Genomic DNA, 17,477 nt, shown 5'->3' on the forward strand with positions numbered 1-17,477 from the left:
TTTCTTCTAAATTTAAATTGTACATTTTTGTCACATAGACATCGGATACTAGCTCTATTTCGTCCATTTCGCAACACTATGATAAGTCACATCTTCGTTATCTTGAATTACTGACCTCAAATATTTGAAACTTTCTAGATCTCTTAGGAATAACTTGTATGGCAACCCTCACGTCCACGTCAACATTCATTTTAAGACATATCATTAAATTTATGCTTTAAATATTTTATTTTAATCCTATTCAATTTAAAATCTTTTAATTTGAGAATTACTCTTCAAACTTCCGATCTCGCGTTACTAATATGATTTATCAATGTATCATTTGAAGCTTAAAAGAAAAATTTTTGCACTTCTAGACCCACTTTTCAAGTAGAAAAATACTCTAAAACTGAGTAATTCCAATTATCATCAATGATTAGAAATACCAAGTAGATCATCGCATCATTAAAGAATGATTGGTCTTTTTACAAGTCTATTTTAATATAATATTTTCTTTTCTTAAGCCAATGATATAAACCATGTGAAATGTGAATAGATATATTCCAATTTCCTTAGCGTGACCTCACTTTCCATAAGCGTGACCGTTAATATTTATATAAATTGAATTAGTATACATGTATTTATATAATATTTGTATTTTTATAAAGTGAATTATATGTATGTTAAAATATTGAGGTATAAATATCAGTTGAGGCAAAATTAAATTATATTAGTTATGTATTATGGTAATAGTTATGAATATGATATTAATAACGTTGAGAACAGTTAGTGACTATTTTATTTTGTCAATTATTTGATTTGTTATATTAAATGAATATTAGTGAATTAGCATAAAAATAGTATTTTTACAGTATTATCATCGTACACACTATATATGCATATAAAAATTATACTTTTGTATATAAAAATTATACTTTTGAAAATACTACTGTACCAAAAAAAAATACACATATATTGATTTCTCTAATACCAAAAAGGAAGGAATAATAACACTCTACATCTTTATTTAACTTGCATATATAATAAAGAAAATCAGGTAAAATATCCTTAAATTATTATAGTATATTGCTCAAATTTTCATGTAAAAATTAAAATACTTAGTAAAAAGAAAATCATATACTTTTGAAAAAAAAAGACTTTTTTTTTTACTTCTATCTAGTTGTAAATGTTATTACTACACTTAATTCCTCACTCTAACCCAAAAATGAGAGGAACCAAAAAGAAAATAAAAACATAGAAAAAAGGCTAAACCATTGTTCTTTTGAATTTTTTTCCCCTTTTGGTCCTATCATTCATTCAATTATGTAAATCATAAAATATTTGCAAAGATTTGATTCCTTCTTATGGTAATTATAATAATTGCAATTATAGCCAACTTTGCATGGGACATATTCTTACTATTTCTGAGGTTGTTTTAATATTTTTTTCAATCAATTTTTTTATTTGGACATATGAAAAAGAGATGTACACGTATGTGAAAGATTAGCTATTATGGTTTGTAAAAGAGGCAAATAGCATGTCAAAACGATATATTGAATAGAAGTAATTAAATAAGATATGACATTGTTTAAGTATTATTGAGAACATGATCACTCTACTTCCCAAGGTACGATCACGAAGATTTGCATATATAAGCATATTACCTTCTTTTTATCTTACTAATTATAAAATTACATTGAATATATTGTGATATTACTTTTTCTTTCTTTTTAACTTTCAATTTTAGTACTTCTCATGTATATAGTCGGCATAGCAAAGTGAATATTTGGTGGTTAGATGCTATAATTGTCTTGCTTTTCCTTTTCTATAAAGTGCCAAACTTTGCACAAATGGCCATGTAAAGTGAGCATTTATGTACTAGTTTTATAATATAAAGTGTTAAAAGCTTGATTGTTATGACTTGTTCTTGTATTATAAAATATGTGTTTGATGAGGTTAAGAATAGAATATGTTGTTAAAGGTTGTGATTGAAATGGAATTGGTTAGCAATTAGATACTATAAACTTTGTAAGATTGAAGAGATGGAATAAAAATATTTTTAACTACTCATCTCGATCCATATATATTTCTGAAAAAACATACATAATGCATAACATAGCAAGATATGCTTTAATATGTATATGTGCAGTGACGATGTTAAAATATAAAGAAGTAAAATTGTGTAAAAGCCAAGAAGTCAATATGAAATATTTTTATTAAACTACAAATAATATAATTTTTTGATATCCCTCAAGTATATGTGATTCTGTCACTATATTTATGTATACATATTATAACAAATAAAAAAATTGATAAATTATTTAGCGGCAATAATATAGTTGTTCTTATATTATAGGAAAAATAACTTAAATACACGATGATAAGTTTAGTATTCTCTAATTTTCCCTTCTTTTTTTAAATATTACATAATTCTCTTTTTTTTAATTTTAGTAGAAGTTTAGACATACATAGAGTCTTCTCTCTCCTATAACACACACTTTCCCAATATCATGCCTATTTTTTCTCCACTAAAACACTCAATCTTCTGAATCACTTTTTGATTTTGAATTATTAATTTTAATTAAAAACGTTTCACAACATTTAATATGAAATTTTGAATTTCAAAATTCAAAAAATTTGAAATTTCTGAAAATTGGACCATTGTTCTCTGGTTCTTCTTCTTCTTCTTACTCCATCATCCGTCTATAGTCTTTTTCTTCTTCTTCTTAATCCATTATCTGCTCTTATTTTCTTCTATTTTTTTCTTCTTGTTCATTGCTATATTACATCAGTCGTCTCTAGGTGTTCTTTTTCTTCTTACTCCATCATCCGTTCTTCTTTTCTTTTTTTGTTTTTGTTCATTGTTCTATTACATCATATTAATGGATCTTTTTACTAATAAAAGGATTTATGATTCGGATGATGAAAATTGAAAAGAAAATAGAAAAAAATCTTTGCATGATCCTATGAATGTTCGGAAGAATTCAAACAAAGATCTTGACGAATCATCTAAATCAAAGGTTGACAAAATACACCAAAAAAGGAAAAAAAGAAGCAGCAACCATTGTTGTTGAAATTAGTAAAAATTTTAATAAAGGAATCCCATATGTATCATGAATTTTTGAAAATTGTTATCATGTATCAGACAATAAATTTAATACATAAGTATTCAGTGTGTTATAGTGTATTAGTCGATGCATTGATACATGAATAAGATGTGTATCATATGATTTCCTATGAATCAAGAGTTTTTGAAAATTGTTATCATGTATCAGTCAATAAGTTTAATAACTACGCTATCAAGTGTGCTTGCTGATACATATCGACTCAGTGTGTTATAGTGTTTAGACGATGCATTGATACATGAATTTGATGTGTATCATATGATTTCCTATGTATCACGAGTTTTTGAAAATTGTTATCATGTATCAATCAATAAGTTTAATAACTAGATGTTCATAAAAATGTCTTCAAACTAAATGATATAATCTTGAATTTTCAAAATTTGAAATTGTTATCCAATTACGTGCTGAATTAATGCTTATTAATGAACGGTTACCGTAATTTAAGTTGATTTAGATAACAAATTTAAATGTTCCGTTTTTTTCCTTTTTTAATCTTAACAGTTTTAGGTTACGGTGTATCATTTACCATGTATCACAACATACTAATGTATCATGCCACAACAATTTTAAGGAATTATTAGTAAATACTAAATTTGTCGGGACAGAATGCAATTATTGTATTACACTATGAGATTCTTTAAATTTATACATTATTATATCTATTGACAATAATAGATATGAGTATTGATAACCAACGTGGTATATCGGTGCCTTAATTATTTCAAGTAGTTTTGATTTGTTTGACATTTTATCTTCTAAAATTAATTAGTTCCCTTTACCTAATTTCCCTACCTCTTTATAGTTTATACTTTATATCAACAGTGATTAGTTTGGTGGGATTAGGTTTAGGTGATTTTTACATGAATATACAACTTGAGAGTTAAAGCAAAGTAATGATAATAATTCTCACCTTAATTAATTAGCTAATGGTAATCCTAATAATTGATGTTATGAATTAAGGACGACAAGAAAAATATCATTCAGAAATAATAATTCATGATATTACGTATCTATTTCCTTCACCTTAATTTATGTGTTATTTTTAATTAAAAAGTTAACATTTAAATTAATAAAATAATACATTATAAATTATATCTTTTAATTAAAATAAACAAAAGTATATGTAAGAACTTGTATGAGTTATATTTCGAAAAGCAAATATATGTAAGATAAATTATAACATAATAAATATGTATTATCAATAAAAACATTGACCAGCACACTCATAGTGACATCCAACAACTACTCATTATCTTTTATGACGGCAGGGCCTATTTTTTTTTTTTTTAAATTTATTTATAAAAAGCATATGTTTAGTATTGGAATTTGATTATATTCTAATTTGTATTTTATAAGATTTATTTTTCAAGACGCACAGAATTTCGAAGATGTGAATTCAAAATCTCAATTATTTTATTATAATTGTTAAAAGGGTTAATTATATGAATAACGTGTGTAACATAAATAAAGTTACGTCCATAAATATATTTTATTAATATTTAAAATTACATTATGATTACATTACATGTACGATATTAGGGTTGTCACAAGAATTCCAATAAATCCAGAATTTTGTGAAGCACCTATTTTATTATAAAATAATCAAGACAAGAATTGATGCTAAAATGACTTAAAAAGTAGAACATTCGTGTGATTTATTTGACTAAGAATTCCAACAATCATTGACTTTTGCCCTTTCCAATTTTCATCATGAAGTATACTAAATTTTGAGCAAATATTGAACACAATTTAATTTGACAAACCCCCATAATTGTTGGATGAAGTAAATCCAATCTCACAAAACATGCAATGAATTATAAAATTTGTTGATAATCTCTAGTTAATTTGTAGCGAAATAGCTTTTGGCATATTATATGTAGGATGTATAAATATTTTTTAGCGGCAATTGCTTAGTGATATTAATTTAATTATTGCTTAATTTATATTTTTAATGATAATTAGCACTTTTTATAAATATCTTTAAAGTCTATGGTGGTGTCAGATGCAATAACAATTAACTAATATCGGTAAAGATTTTAACACTCTTTGTTATTGTGTATATTTATCATCGCTAAGTTATTTTTGTTATAGTGTATATCTACTTGTTTAAATTTATACGTTCATGTATTATGGTCTAATCTTTCATAACTCAACTATCTATTGGTGGATTAATATTAAAGATTGATGCGTACTCGCAATTATAGGATGAAGACAAATGTTTTGATGACATTAAAATGACTATAGAGTATAAGCTGGAAAAGAATGAAAGCACACCATTTTAAATTATATTATAAAATATGAAAAAAAAAATGATAAAAATATAGGTGGGCACCCCCACCTACTGTACCAAATAATCATTATCAATCATATTGACTAATTACATAAGTGGTTATTTATTTATTTATTTTGAACTCAATTAATTTAAATTTAGTTAGAAAAATTACTTTTGAGATTTTTTTTTTTTTATATATGTATATAATGAATGGTGTTATTCACTTTTACAATTTTTCTTTTGAAATTCTTCTTTAAAAGAATGTGATTATTTTGGTATGTCAGAAAATAAAAATAGTTATTGTTTATAGGAAAAAAAAATTAAGAAGCTTCCTTCTTCTTAACATTATGCATTATTAAGTGAGTTAAATTCGATATAAAATTTACATTCTATTGTATAAGTTTGTTATTGAATGGCGATAAAAAGTCTTTATTTATAATACGAATTATCGTAGCTTAAATTCAAAATTTTGTTATTGAGGATTACAAATATTTAATAACAAAACTTATATGTAATATGAAATCCACAATTATAATTTATAATTGTCTTTGTGGACAAATTAAGCCCATAATTTCGATGGGTCAGAATTTAATCCGTTGCATCAAAGTTCCGTTGAGGATTTTCTTTTTGTTCCCTTTATATAAACCCGCCAACCAACCAATTCACATAATAAATAAATTTATGCTACTTGTTTTACTTGCTATACTTATTTTACTTGCTAATTTGATTTGGTTCACATCATTTGCTATACTTGTTTTACTTGCTAATTTCATTTGGTTCACATCACTTGCTACTTGTTTTACTACTTACTAATTTCATTTGGTTCACAAATCTGAAATTTGTTTTCCCTATAATATAATTAGTCTATTTGTTTTCTCTTAAGATTTAATCATTTGTTATTTTACTCTACCTTTTATTTCTATTTCATCCTAATTTGCTAATTCAAATACAGGTTGTGAAGAATGCAAAAATACCAACTTTCAAGGACAAATAAAGGTTAGCATAATACACTTGCTTCATCAAAAAACATAACTCCTCTTTCTTCCCACTACTCACACAAATATAATAAAATTATAAAACAAAAAATTAATTAGAATTTAAAGAAATTGCATCAATTTTATTGGAGGAAATAGAGAATCAATTGAATTCAAAATTTACCTTTTTTAAAAAAAATATATATATCATTTTTCTTTTGAAGATTTAAAGCATTAAATATGGATTTAGAGAATATAATAAATTGGGGTTTTGCTTTTTAACTTTTTTTTTTTAATTCTTTGTGTTGTATTAAATTCCCAAGACAAATGTCTAATTTTTTTTAGTGTGTGCAGGTGGGAACCTCGAGGCAATTGTAAGTGTCATCACACAATTATATCTCTTTCTTTGGTATAATTTGAACTTAAATTAAAAAGAAAAAATAATTATACTTTTTTAAAAACTATATGATAATAGCTTAATTCAAAAGATAAAATTACAAAATTGATTATAATTGTATTTTTTTTCTTTATACACTTACTTTTTCTTCCTACCTAACTTATCCATATCAACAGTTACTTGTAACAAATCCACAATTATAATTGTCTTTCTGGACAAACAAACTAAGCCCATAATTATTTTCATTTTTTTTTAAAAAAAAAAGCCCATGATAGACAAGTTGTTCTCTCTAAATAAAAAGCATATCAAAAATAAAATACTATATGCTGAAATAATGAAAGAGAGTACAAATAACATCATAAACTGCAGTTATGTCATATCATGTTTAATACCACTCTTGAATACTTTGTATCATAATATCATAAATCCATATATTATATTTATTGTATAAACAACTTCTAAACAATAAATAAATCATGCAAATAGTACATGAACCAAAATTCTTTATCTAACAAAGCCACAATTAAAATTGTCTCAATACTGGACAAACAAAGTCCATAACTTCAATGGGCCAGTCCATATCATTAACTTATAAAATCCTCTTAACTTTTCAAATTAAAGCATAATCCACTTGAGGATAATGTCTATATACATCATCATACACTTCGAAAATCACATGTTTCGCTGAAAAAAACAAACATTTGTTGACAAATTAATTTTTTGGATTGCTACAATTTATCATGCTTCTAGTGTTCATCTACTTTTTCCATTTTAATTTTTTAAGAAAAAAACAACACTTTTAAATCTTGTGGTCTCAAACTAAACTTATATATATGTAACAAAATACTTTTTAATCTTATGAACTATGTCATTGGTCATAAAATGTTATCAAATTAGAAAAATATATATTTTCTAAAAAATTAAGAAATATTTAGGGAGGGTTTGGAAAAACACTCAAACTTGTTGGATTTTATTTGCCCTGATTACTTACCATAAAAAAATTTTCCTTTTAGGAAAAGGTTTTGGATTGACAACCAATCCTTTTTCTAGTAGGATGTTTACGACTCTATAAATAGAAACATGTTCCTTCTAACTTAATCAGCATTCACAATGTAGTCTTTAAGGGCTTTGAGAGTTTTGGTTATGAGAGAATTTATGTGACAACCTCCCATAAAGAGATCAAGATCTCGAATAATTCGCAAATTAATGGATTATTCATATAGAGAAATACGTCACTAACGGCCCTCGAATCATGGATAAATTCTAGGAGAGTAGAATCAAGGGATCAAGAGAATTGTATCCGCTATTAATCAATGAAATTATGTTTCTTCAGATTTTGCTTGTATGGTTTATTTATTTTCCATATATATGTTTAAAAAATTGTTGCAAACGAATTGACACGCCCAGTGGGACCGAATATGCCCTTCATTTCTTAAATCTAATCTGAAAATCTGAAACTGCAAAGGTAGAATAATGAGTACTTCAAGCCTCCCTCGTCTTTGAGTTTCATCAAGTTTTCACTCCGTCAAGCCTTGACATTGAATTTTTGTGAGACTCTACAAGATTCAATTCGAAGGTGGATTAATGAGTACTTCAAGCCTCATTTTTGAATTTCATCAAGTCTATACTCCGTCAAGCCTTGAAGCAGGGGGTATTTGTAGATATTTAAATTTTGTGGGACTCTACAAGATGCGTTCAATTCGAGTTGTCAAATTGTGTTCAACTCACATAAGAATTCTTGGAGGCTACTCAACCCTAAAATTCTAGTTTATGCCTATATAAAGGGTACTAAATTCCCTTAAAAAGCATCTCGAAAATTCCATAAAGAGATCAAGATCTCGAATACTCCACAAATTGATGAATTATTCGCATAAAGAGGTCAAATATAAATCATCCTAGTTCGAGAAATACGCTACTAACGGCCCTCAAATCATGGATAAATCCTAGGAGAGTACATTTTATTTGTATGATTTGTTTATTTTCCATATGTTTATAATTTGTTGCAAACAACTATAACTATTTGATCTTGTTACTACTATTATATACTATTAGTTCTATTATAAATTTCTGTTTCTTTTCAACTCACAATAGTTTTTGTTTGTAATAAATATCTTTCTTTGACTTTTGAAACTTCGATTCATGATCATAATATTTATAAAATATGAGAATCCGATTAGATCTTTTTTTATCATCCTTTTCGTGAGTTTAATTCATATTTTTGTTCATTAAAATACACCTAAAAGTTGATTAGATCAACTATCAACTATCATAGGCGTGTTTTTAATATATACATTTTTTTAAAAAGGAAACAATAACCGATACTTATGTTATGAAAGTGATATTACAGATTATTTTTTTTTCACTATTATCTCTCGTATAATAAAAACATCAAGATCACATAAATCTTTCAGATAAAAAGAAAGTTCCTAATTTCTTTAACTTTCTTGAAACTCTAATTTGTGTGCTAAAAATTGCCTTCACTGGTCTATGATCTGATAATTTTGATTCACCTCTATCATATAATAGTTGCTTTAACCCTTCTCCATACCAAATTATTCTATCACACCTAAAAAATAAATAAGAAGGAAAAAGTTAGCGTATATACATAAACATTTTCTTTTAGCCGCATTTCAGAGTCGCTAAAATCCTAATGACATTTACATAGAGTGTTGATTAAACAGAGGCGAACCCAGGATTTAAGATGACGGGTGCACCACCAACAATAATGCGCTTAATATGTACCCAATATTGTTTTATATGAAATACAAAACTATGATATTCATCTTTGAACAAATTAGATGATATTAATAGATAAAGTGACTTAGGTGAAATAGTGTTTTTAAATTTCAATTTGCACCGTGAGGTCGCAAATTCAAAACTACCCATTTTTTCATTTTATTAAATATTTTTAACGGATTAATGATATGACATATTTATTAGTGTATTATTTGAATTACAAGTAAGTAGTAAATAACAAACTCACCAAGCAGGAGAACGTTTCTTTTCCCCTCTTTTCTCTGATCTACCATAGTATTCACTTGAATTTGGATAATATTTGTATGTAGGGGCAAAATTTATTATTCCTTCTTGCCAACCTTCAAATACTTGTCCATCCATGAGCTCCATCCTCAACTACATTTTTAAAGTATTAGTTCTAGTGTCTTAGTTTCGACTAAAGTATTTCGCGTTTATATTACATAATATATAAAGAATATTAATTGTACTTTAAGAAGATGTGACCTATCCTAATGTAAACATTACTCACTAATTTTACCCCTCAATGTTAGCTTTGTGCACGAAGCATCCTCCATTCATGTATGTTTTAGGGAGTGACTCGACATCAACAAAGGTGTGACGTAGGCATGCACTCTACTTTGATACCAGAATTGGTGGTTGATTCCAACTTCTATAGATCACGCGCGAAAAATAACTATATTGTTGCTTCAATGTTCTCCTTCCGACTTCGAATTTCCTAATTATGTAATTTACAAGAAAACAATAACTTTTTTTTTTGGTATTTAATTTTTATAATAATAAAGGTACCTGGTCTTTTTCCAAGAGTGCATTCCATTCTCCTTTTTCCACTAATAATCTTGTAGTTAATTCTGGTAAAGAAATTCTGTAATTCAGATCTCCAAGAAATATCACACGGCTGCAACCATTCAATTCACAAATTAGGTTAAAAAATTGATGTCATATTTAATTTTAAAAATCAATATATTTGTTTTCTAAAACTATTAGCACAGAAGAAGGAAAACAGAGGTATTTTTATATACAACTTGTTGTAGGTCAATTCATATTTAATTAACAAATTGCTCAAGTTGGAAATTATTGTCTTTTGTTTGTATTCTTTCATTGTTTAGCTACATATTCAAGACTATTAATATAATAACAAGATTATATAATAAAGTTGATTAAATTAATTAAGCATGCAAAGTTGATTGTGATTCGATTGATGATGACTATAACTAACTACAAAATAATTTTTAACTCTTCAACAACCAATAATTAATTGGTTGTTAAGGCTTAATTTCCTGGACTTACTCATTTCTTATTACCACAACATATTAGTCATTGATTAGAAAATTAACTAATAAAAATTGATTAATCAAAGTAATCGTTAACGTATCTTTTCAAACATTTTTTAAAAAAAAATTAAATTATCAGTCTAGGGTTATGGTACATATGACATAAATGATCCCTCCACCCTTATCAGAACCATATGCCTCAAGTTCAAATCATACTTATTTTTCTTTTAACGAGGCCCTATGCAAAGTTGAATCACTACCACCAAAAAATGGCTATGATATGAACTGTCGAGGAAGATATCAGACATCGAGTAAAAAATTAAAATAAAAAATTAAATGACATACTCGTGATCAAGAATCTTTGTTGGCAATTCAAGTGAAGGACCTTTTGGAAAAATTGTTCTTGTAAATATTTCACCAACATTTGAGTTTCTATTTTTCTCATCTCCTTCTCTACCACCAGAAGCTAAATGGCTACACACAAAGCATAAACTTGTTTGATGTAATTGAAATCTAACTGATACTGCACCCTGCAAGAAAATTAAAAAAAAACATAATGAATTAGCAAATTAAAATATATTAAGACTTAATTTCTCAAGAATTTTTACAAATTATATTTATATCCAAAACAACTCTAATTTATCTTTCAGGGTGATTCAAATAATCTGACTTGTGACTTTCATAATGAAGATTTTAATCATCTTCTCCCTCTAGGAACTTACTTTTTTATACGCATCTAAAATAAAATTTGTAAATCTCTTTCATTAAAAAATAAACAAATAACACATAGATATATCTTTTGACTTACCCTTCGATTAAAATCAAAAGAACTTCCATTATTTTATGAAATATGCTTAGAGTTAGCCATTTTATGTGATCATATTTTACGAAACACGAATTGTAAAAAAAGATTTTTTTAAAAAAATTTTGTTATTAAGAATAAAATAAATATTTTAAAATAAAATTATTTTCATATATATATATATATATATATATGTCCATCAACATAAAACATCAATAGTTCATTTTTTAAAATAGGGGTAGAACTATTTCTTTCTAGGGAAGTAAAATTTAATTTTATGATAAAAACAATATTATTGAATTGGAAATGAAATAATTATTATTAACAATAAAGAATTACCTTGTTCCCTAAGCAACCCATGATTCCACATCCAACACAAGAAACACTAGGGTTTTTAATAAATGAACTTAAATCATTTCTAACCCAAACTGAAATCAATATTCCAACCATTTGTTTACTAATAATACAATTAAATTCTTGTGGAAATAATTTCCCATTATTATTTTCCTTTGCTTTCTTGTTCAAAGCTTCTCTTATTAAACAATTCCATTTTGCTGAAATTCTTCCACTTTCTGATCCAAGAACATTTGTTGCTCTTAGTGGCACTACTTCTTGAAACCTTCATTTTAAAAACAATAAATAATTTATTAACATATAAATATATTTTCAAATTAAAAAAAAAACATAAAAAAAAATCACAAAATACCCGAAAACGTAGATGTCACATGATGAGGTGTGACACGTGTCGAGCAGATCATCTACTTTGAAGTCATCAGTTGGTACAACTCCTCCGACGTTCCATGTATTAACGAAAACTCTATGAAATTATCGGAGACTCATTCGATATTCCAAATTTACTAACTCGATTAGTTTTAATAATTTTTTTTATTATATTACTAATCTTTTTGAAGAATCATATATTCATCCTAGTATCATGCCCTACTTTTTAAATATAGAATTATTTAATAATGGTATAGAAATAAAATAGAATACATATGTTTCAATAATATAATTAATTAATTGGTTGTGTTCTAAGAACTAATATCTAATTTGTGGTTAAGATGTTAGCTCTATATTTATTAATTAATAATAATAATAATTAATTACCTGAAGTTTTGAGTTTCTTCAAGATCATGATGGAAAATAATGTCATCGGAACATAGGGATCTTTTATCAAAATGAGGGGGAATTTCTACTATATATTCTGAGTTATCACTTGAAAAATCTGCCACAAAATTTGTGCTCCCCAATCTCTTTATGACCTTACTAGCTACCAATCTTGGCCACATAACCTTGAACGAAAAATAGAGAAAAGTAATAATTAGATATTAGTAATATATATATATATATATACATATAAGAATTCCATTATCCAATGCAAAGTTAAAAACCATTGAGAAAATCTAATTACTTCCAACATATAATTATAAAAAAAATATATTTAGTATGATTCCACGAATAGGATTTGAAAAATAAAATATTATTATAGATAAACCTTATTCGAATATGTTGTAAGATGAAAGAATATTTTCGATACGCCTTTGATCGAGGTAGGATTGAAGCTAAAAATTCAATAGAATTCTATAGTTTTGATCCTTGCCTTGTAAATGCCTTTGAGAAACTACCTATTAATTCAGAATTCAGTAACTTAATTAAAAAGACTTAATCAAATATTTTAAAATGATAATCTTTAAACTTTACGAAATTATGTAGATGCTCAAAGAGAGTAATAGATGTTGAAGTTGTATACTGAAAACCACACATAGAGAGAGATAGAGAGATAAAAAAAACATACTTCTCCTTTCATTGTTTAGAAATGGTATTGTAAGTAATTATGTGTTGAAGAGAGAGGACGAAAGTGGTCAAGATGTGTGTAATATATATCATGCTATGGGAGGAACTAATAATAATAATTATTATAATATATAAATATATACAAAAGATTAGGACTAAGGAGTAGAGGCAATAGTTTGATGACGTTACGATGATGATAATATACATATATATAAGTACCGCTATTTTTTTTCCAACTCGATGTTTGATACTTGGGTCTTAGAATTCCAAAAAAAAAGTGTAAGCTTAACGTTATGATGATCCTATTGCTTTTTAATTCTTCTTCTTTTCATTTTGAATTTTCAAAACTGTGTTCATTGTTAGGATCTTAACGAATGTTCATGATAAATTTCGGCTATTTCATTTAAAAATTTTGGATCACAAAAATTTCATTGTAGCACACAAAAATCGTTAAAAAATCTACGTTTGCCTACATTGGAGCTCGTTTGACCTTGAAAATGGGTCAGACTTGCCGTGAGAGCCAACCGGATGCATAGGCAAGGTCTTAACGGACGTTCAAAATTTTTTTGGCATTTTTGACATCGGATTCTGGATCACCCAAAAAATGATTTGCTATAGCACACGAAAATCGTCTAAATAAGGGGTATGCGCACTTCGTGGCTCGTTTGACCTTGAAAATGGATCGGACTGGCCGTGAGGGCCAACCGGATGCGTAGCCAAGGTCTTAACGCACGCCCACAATTTTTTTTGGCATTTTTCACATCGGAATCCGGATCACCCAAAAAATGGCTTGCTATATCACACGAAAATCGTCTAAATGGGGGGTATGCGTGCTTCGTGGCTCGTTTTACCTTGAAGATGAGTCGGACTAACCGTGAGAGACAACTGGATGCGTAGCCAAGGTCTTAACGGATGTTCACAAAAATTTTTGACATTTTTGACATCGGATTCCGGATCACTAAAAAAAATGGTTTGCTATAGCACCCGAAAATCGTCTAAATAGGGGGTGCGCACGCTTCGGGCTCTTTGACCTTTAAAATGGGTCCGATTGGCCGTGAGGCTAACCGGATGCGTAGCCAAGGTCTTAACAGACGTCCACATAATTTTTTAAAATTTTTGACATCGAAATCAGGATTACCCAAAAAATGGTTTGCTATAGCACACAAAAATCATCGAAGTGGGGGTATAAGTGCTTTGGAGTTCGTTTGACCTTGAAAATGGGCCAGACTTGCCGTGAGAGACAACCGGATGCATAGCCAAGGTCTTAATGGACGTCAATAAAAATTTTTGGCATTTTTGACGTAGGAGTCCGAATCACCCAAAAAATGATTTGCTATAGCCCATGAAAATCGTCTAAATAGGGGGTATGCACGCTTCGTGGTTCGTTTGACCTTGAAAATGGATCGTACTGGCCATGAGAGCCAACCGGATGCGTAGCCAAGATCATAACGGACGTCCACAAATAATTTTGGCATTTTTGACGTCGGATTCTGGATCACACAAAAATGGTTTGCTATAGCACACGAAAATCGTATAAATAGGGGGTATGCCCGCTTCGGGGCTCGTTTGACCTTGGAAATGGGTCAGACTGGCTGTGAGGGCCAATAGGATGCGTAGCCAAGGTCTTAACGGACGTCCACAGAATTTTTTGGCATTTTTCACATCGGAATCCAGATCACCCAAAAAATGGTTTGCTATAGCACACGAAAATAGTCTAAATGAGGGGTATAAGCGCTTCGCGGCTCGTTTGACCTTGAAAATTGGTGGAAATGGCCATGAGGACCAACCAAATGTGTATCCAAGGTCTTAAAGGACGTCCACAAAATTTTTTGGCATTATCACATTGGATTCCGGATCACTCAAAAAATGGTTTGCTATAGCACACGAAAATCATCTAAATAGGGGGTATGCGCGCTTCGGGGCTCGTTTGACCTTGAAAATGGGTCAGACTTGCCGTGAGATCCAACCGGATGCATAACCAAGGTCTTAACGGACGTCCACAAAATTTTTTGGCATTTTTGATGTCGAATTCCAGATCACCCAAAAAATAGTGTGTTATAGCACACGAAAATCATCCAAATAGGGGGTATGCGCGTTTTGGGGCTCGTTTGACCTTGAAAATTGGTCGGACTGTCCGTGAGGGCCAACCGGATGCGTAGCGAAGGTCTTAACGGACGTCCACAAAATTTTTGACATTTTTCACATCGGAATCCGGATCACCCAAAAATGGTTTGCTATAGCACACGAAAATCATCTTAATGGGGGGTATGCGCGCTTCGTGGTTCGTTTGACCTTGAAAAAGGGTCGGACTGGCCATGAAAGCCAACCGGATGCGTAGCCAAGGCCTTAACGGACGTCCACAAAATTTTTTGACATTTTTGACATCGAAATCCGGATCTCCCAAAAAATGGTTTGCTATAGCACACGAAAATCGTCTTAATGGGGGTATGCGCGTTTTGTGGTTCGTTTTTGACCTTGAAAATGGGTCGAATGTCCGTGAGATCCAACCGGATGCGTAGCCTCGGTCTTAACGGATGTCCACATAATTTTTTGGCATTTTTGACATCGGAATCCGAATCACCCAAAAAATCGTTTGCTATAGCACACAAAAATCATTGAAGTGGGGGTATAAGCGCTTTGGAGCTCGTTTGACTTTGAAAATGGGTCAGACTTGCCGTGAGAGCCAACCGGATGCATAGCCAAGTTCTTAAAAGGCGTCCATAAAATTTTTGGCATTTTTCACATCGGAATCCAGATCACCCAAAAAATGGTTTGTTATAGCACACGAAAATCGTCTTAATGGGGGGTATGTGCGTTTCGTGGTTCGTTTGACCTTGAAAATGGGTCGGACTGGCCGTGAGATCCAACCGGATGCGTAGCCAAGGTCTTAACGGACGTCCACAAATTTTTTTGGCATTTTTGACTTCGGATTCCAGATCACACAAAAATTGGTTTGCTATAGCACACAAAAATCGTCTAAAAAGCGGGTGGGTATGCACGCTTCGGGGCTCGTTAGACCTTAAAAATGGGTCGGACTGGCCGTGAGGGCCAACCGTATGCGTAGACGATGTCTTAATTGACGTCCACAAACTTTTTTGGCATTTTTGACATCGGAATCCTGATCACCCAAAAAATTGTTTGCTATAGCACATGAAAATAGTCTAAATAGGGGGTATAAACGCTTCGCAGCTCGTTTGACCTTGAAATTGGTTAGAATGGCTATGAGGACCAACCAAATGTGTATCCAAGATCTAAACGGACGTCCACAAAAAATTTTGGCAACTAAAGACAAATTTAGTTTATTTTAATAACAGATGAAAGCATATTTGACCTCAACTATTAACAAATAATAAATATATTTTAATGTCATAATTTACGAGCAAATTTGACCATCAGCCATTTAATAATTACTATATAAAAAGAGGTAGGAGGGAGAGTTAATCAAGATCAAGAATCTTTTGTGTTGATTTTGTATGATAGTGGATTATAATTTGAATAGTGTGTTCATTACTTTGGAATAGTATCACCAAACCTCAAGTACTATAAAATTAAACAGAATAATTAATTTTTATAATGTAAAACTTACGTGTGGTATATGATTTTATTTTTTTTAATATATTGTTTTAACTATTTCTATTTATTTAATATATCTCATGACTTGTATGGTAATATTATATTTTCCATAAAACATGCACCCTCCATTATTATCTCTAGAATTTTGCAAATTGCTTTGGATTTGTTGACATGGAAGAATATTAGCCACATGAACCAAATCTCAAATCTAAATTTTATAGAATTAATTTGAGGTGAGGGAGTGAAGAAAAGTATAATCCAATTATATTCAACTTTAATCTATCACAAATTGCCTTTTTCAGATATTTTCTATTGGAAATCTAAAAGGCAGTATGTAGGTAAAATAATAAAAATGAATATAAATTAGGTAAAAAGAATAAGTTTGCTTCTATCTACCCTTTGTTTTGGAAACTACACAATTTATTCATTTATTATTTTGATTAAATGTGTTTTTGTACATCTCGATTAATTTTATGAAATATCGGTTATTATTCACCTTCAACTAATAATAAATATCTAGAAATGTCACCAAA

General features: G+C 29.2%; 1 protein-coding gene across 2 annotated transcripts; it reads right to left on the reverse strand.

The window, feature by feature from the left end:
* Window positions 1-8,962: 8,962 nt before the first annotated feature.
* Window positions 8,963-13,486, reverse strand: LOC101246854 (type IV inositol polyphosphate 5-phosphatase 9). 2 transcript variants are annotated; one of them, XM_010318207.4, is made up of 8 exons: window positions 13,373-13,486; window positions 12,685-12,869; window positions 12,284-12,394; window positions 11,917-12,196; window positions 11,121-11,305; window positions 10,291-10,399; window positions 9,731-9,879; window positions 8,963-9,313 (listed from the first exon to the last, which is right to left on the reverse strand). In XM_010318207.4, the coding sequence occupies exons 1-8, from the start codon at window positions 13,382-13,384 to the stop codon at window positions 9,142-9,144; spliced, it is 1,203 nt and encodes a 400-aa protein (XP_010316509.1). In that variant the 5' UTR covers window positions 13,385-13,486; the 3' UTR covers window positions 8,963-9,141. The 2 variants fall into 2 exon arrangements, with proteins under 2 accessions (XP_010316509.1, XP_010316520.1); XM_010318218.4 differs by lacking the exon at window positions 12,284-12,394.
* Between the last annotated feature and the right edge of the window lie 3,991 nt (window positions 13,487-17,477).

The sequence above is a fragment of the Solanum lycopersicum genome, chromosome 1 (assembly GCF_036512215.1).
Source record: "Solanum lycopersicum chromosome 1, SLM_r2.1".
Taxonomy (NCBI): domain Eukaryota; kingdom Viridiplantae; phylum Streptophyta; class Magnoliopsida; order Solanales; family Solanaceae; genus Solanum; species Solanum lycopersicum.

What these genes read in the sequence shown, in the direction of transcription:
- LOC101246854 (XM_010318207.4), bottom strand. An exon ending in GAAGAAACTCAAAACTTCAG is followed by an intron (nt 12,395 to 12,684) that starts GTAATTAATTAT and finishes ATAATTTCATAG; the next exon opens with AGTTTTCGTTAATACATGGA. An exon ending in CACTCTTGGAAAAAGACCAG is followed by an intron (nt 9,880 to 10,290) that starts GTACCTTTATTA and finishes TTAAAAATGTAG; the next exon opens with TTGAGGATGGAGCTCATGGA.